The sequence below is a fragment of the Penaeus monodon genome, chromosome 21 (assembly GCF_015228065.2).
Source record: "Penaeus monodon isolate SGIC_2016 chromosome 21, NSTDA_Pmon_1, whole genome shotgun sequence".
Taxonomy (NCBI): domain Eukaryota; kingdom Metazoa; phylum Arthropoda; class Malacostraca; order Decapoda; family Penaeidae; genus Penaeus; species Penaeus monodon.
Window position 1 is genome coordinate 27,623,509 of NC_051406.1, and position 326 is coordinate 27,623,834.

At 49.4% G+C, this 326-nt stretch overlaps 1 protein-coding gene across 1 annotated transcript in view; it reads left to right on the plus strand.

Annotated features, from left to right (window-relative positions):
• Positions 1 to 326, plus strand: part of LOC119586406 — a 3,594-nt gene that overhangs the window by 1,112 nt on the left and 2,156 nt on the right. Inside the window, exon 3 of the mRNA XM_037935128.1 lies at positions 63 to 258. Coding sequence (XP_037791056.1) covers positions 63 to 258 — 196 coding nt within the window. The remainder of the gene's footprint in view (positions 1 to 62; positions 259 to 326) is intronic.

The following is a 326-nucleotide window of genomic DNA, read 5'->3' on the forward strand; positions in this document are numbered from 1 at the left end:
TTCTATCTATCTACGTAACATGCTAGCACATTAGGCTGAGCACCTCCCTTCAAATGACACAGGTGGAGAACGAGGGAAAGCTGTTGGTTTCGAACAACCTGAAGGCGACGCCCACGAGCTTGGGGATTCTAGGCCGGGAAGGAGACAGGTTCGTGGTGGTGCAGCATCTTGTGCTTCGACGTGGCGCTGATGAGCCTGAGGACGTGGGACATCCTGATGCGAGCATCCAAGAAAAGGAAGATCAGTGCCAAAAGCGAGGTGGGTGAACAGTTAAAGATATATACACAACGACTTTGTAGATTGCTATACATATATAGTTTACGCCA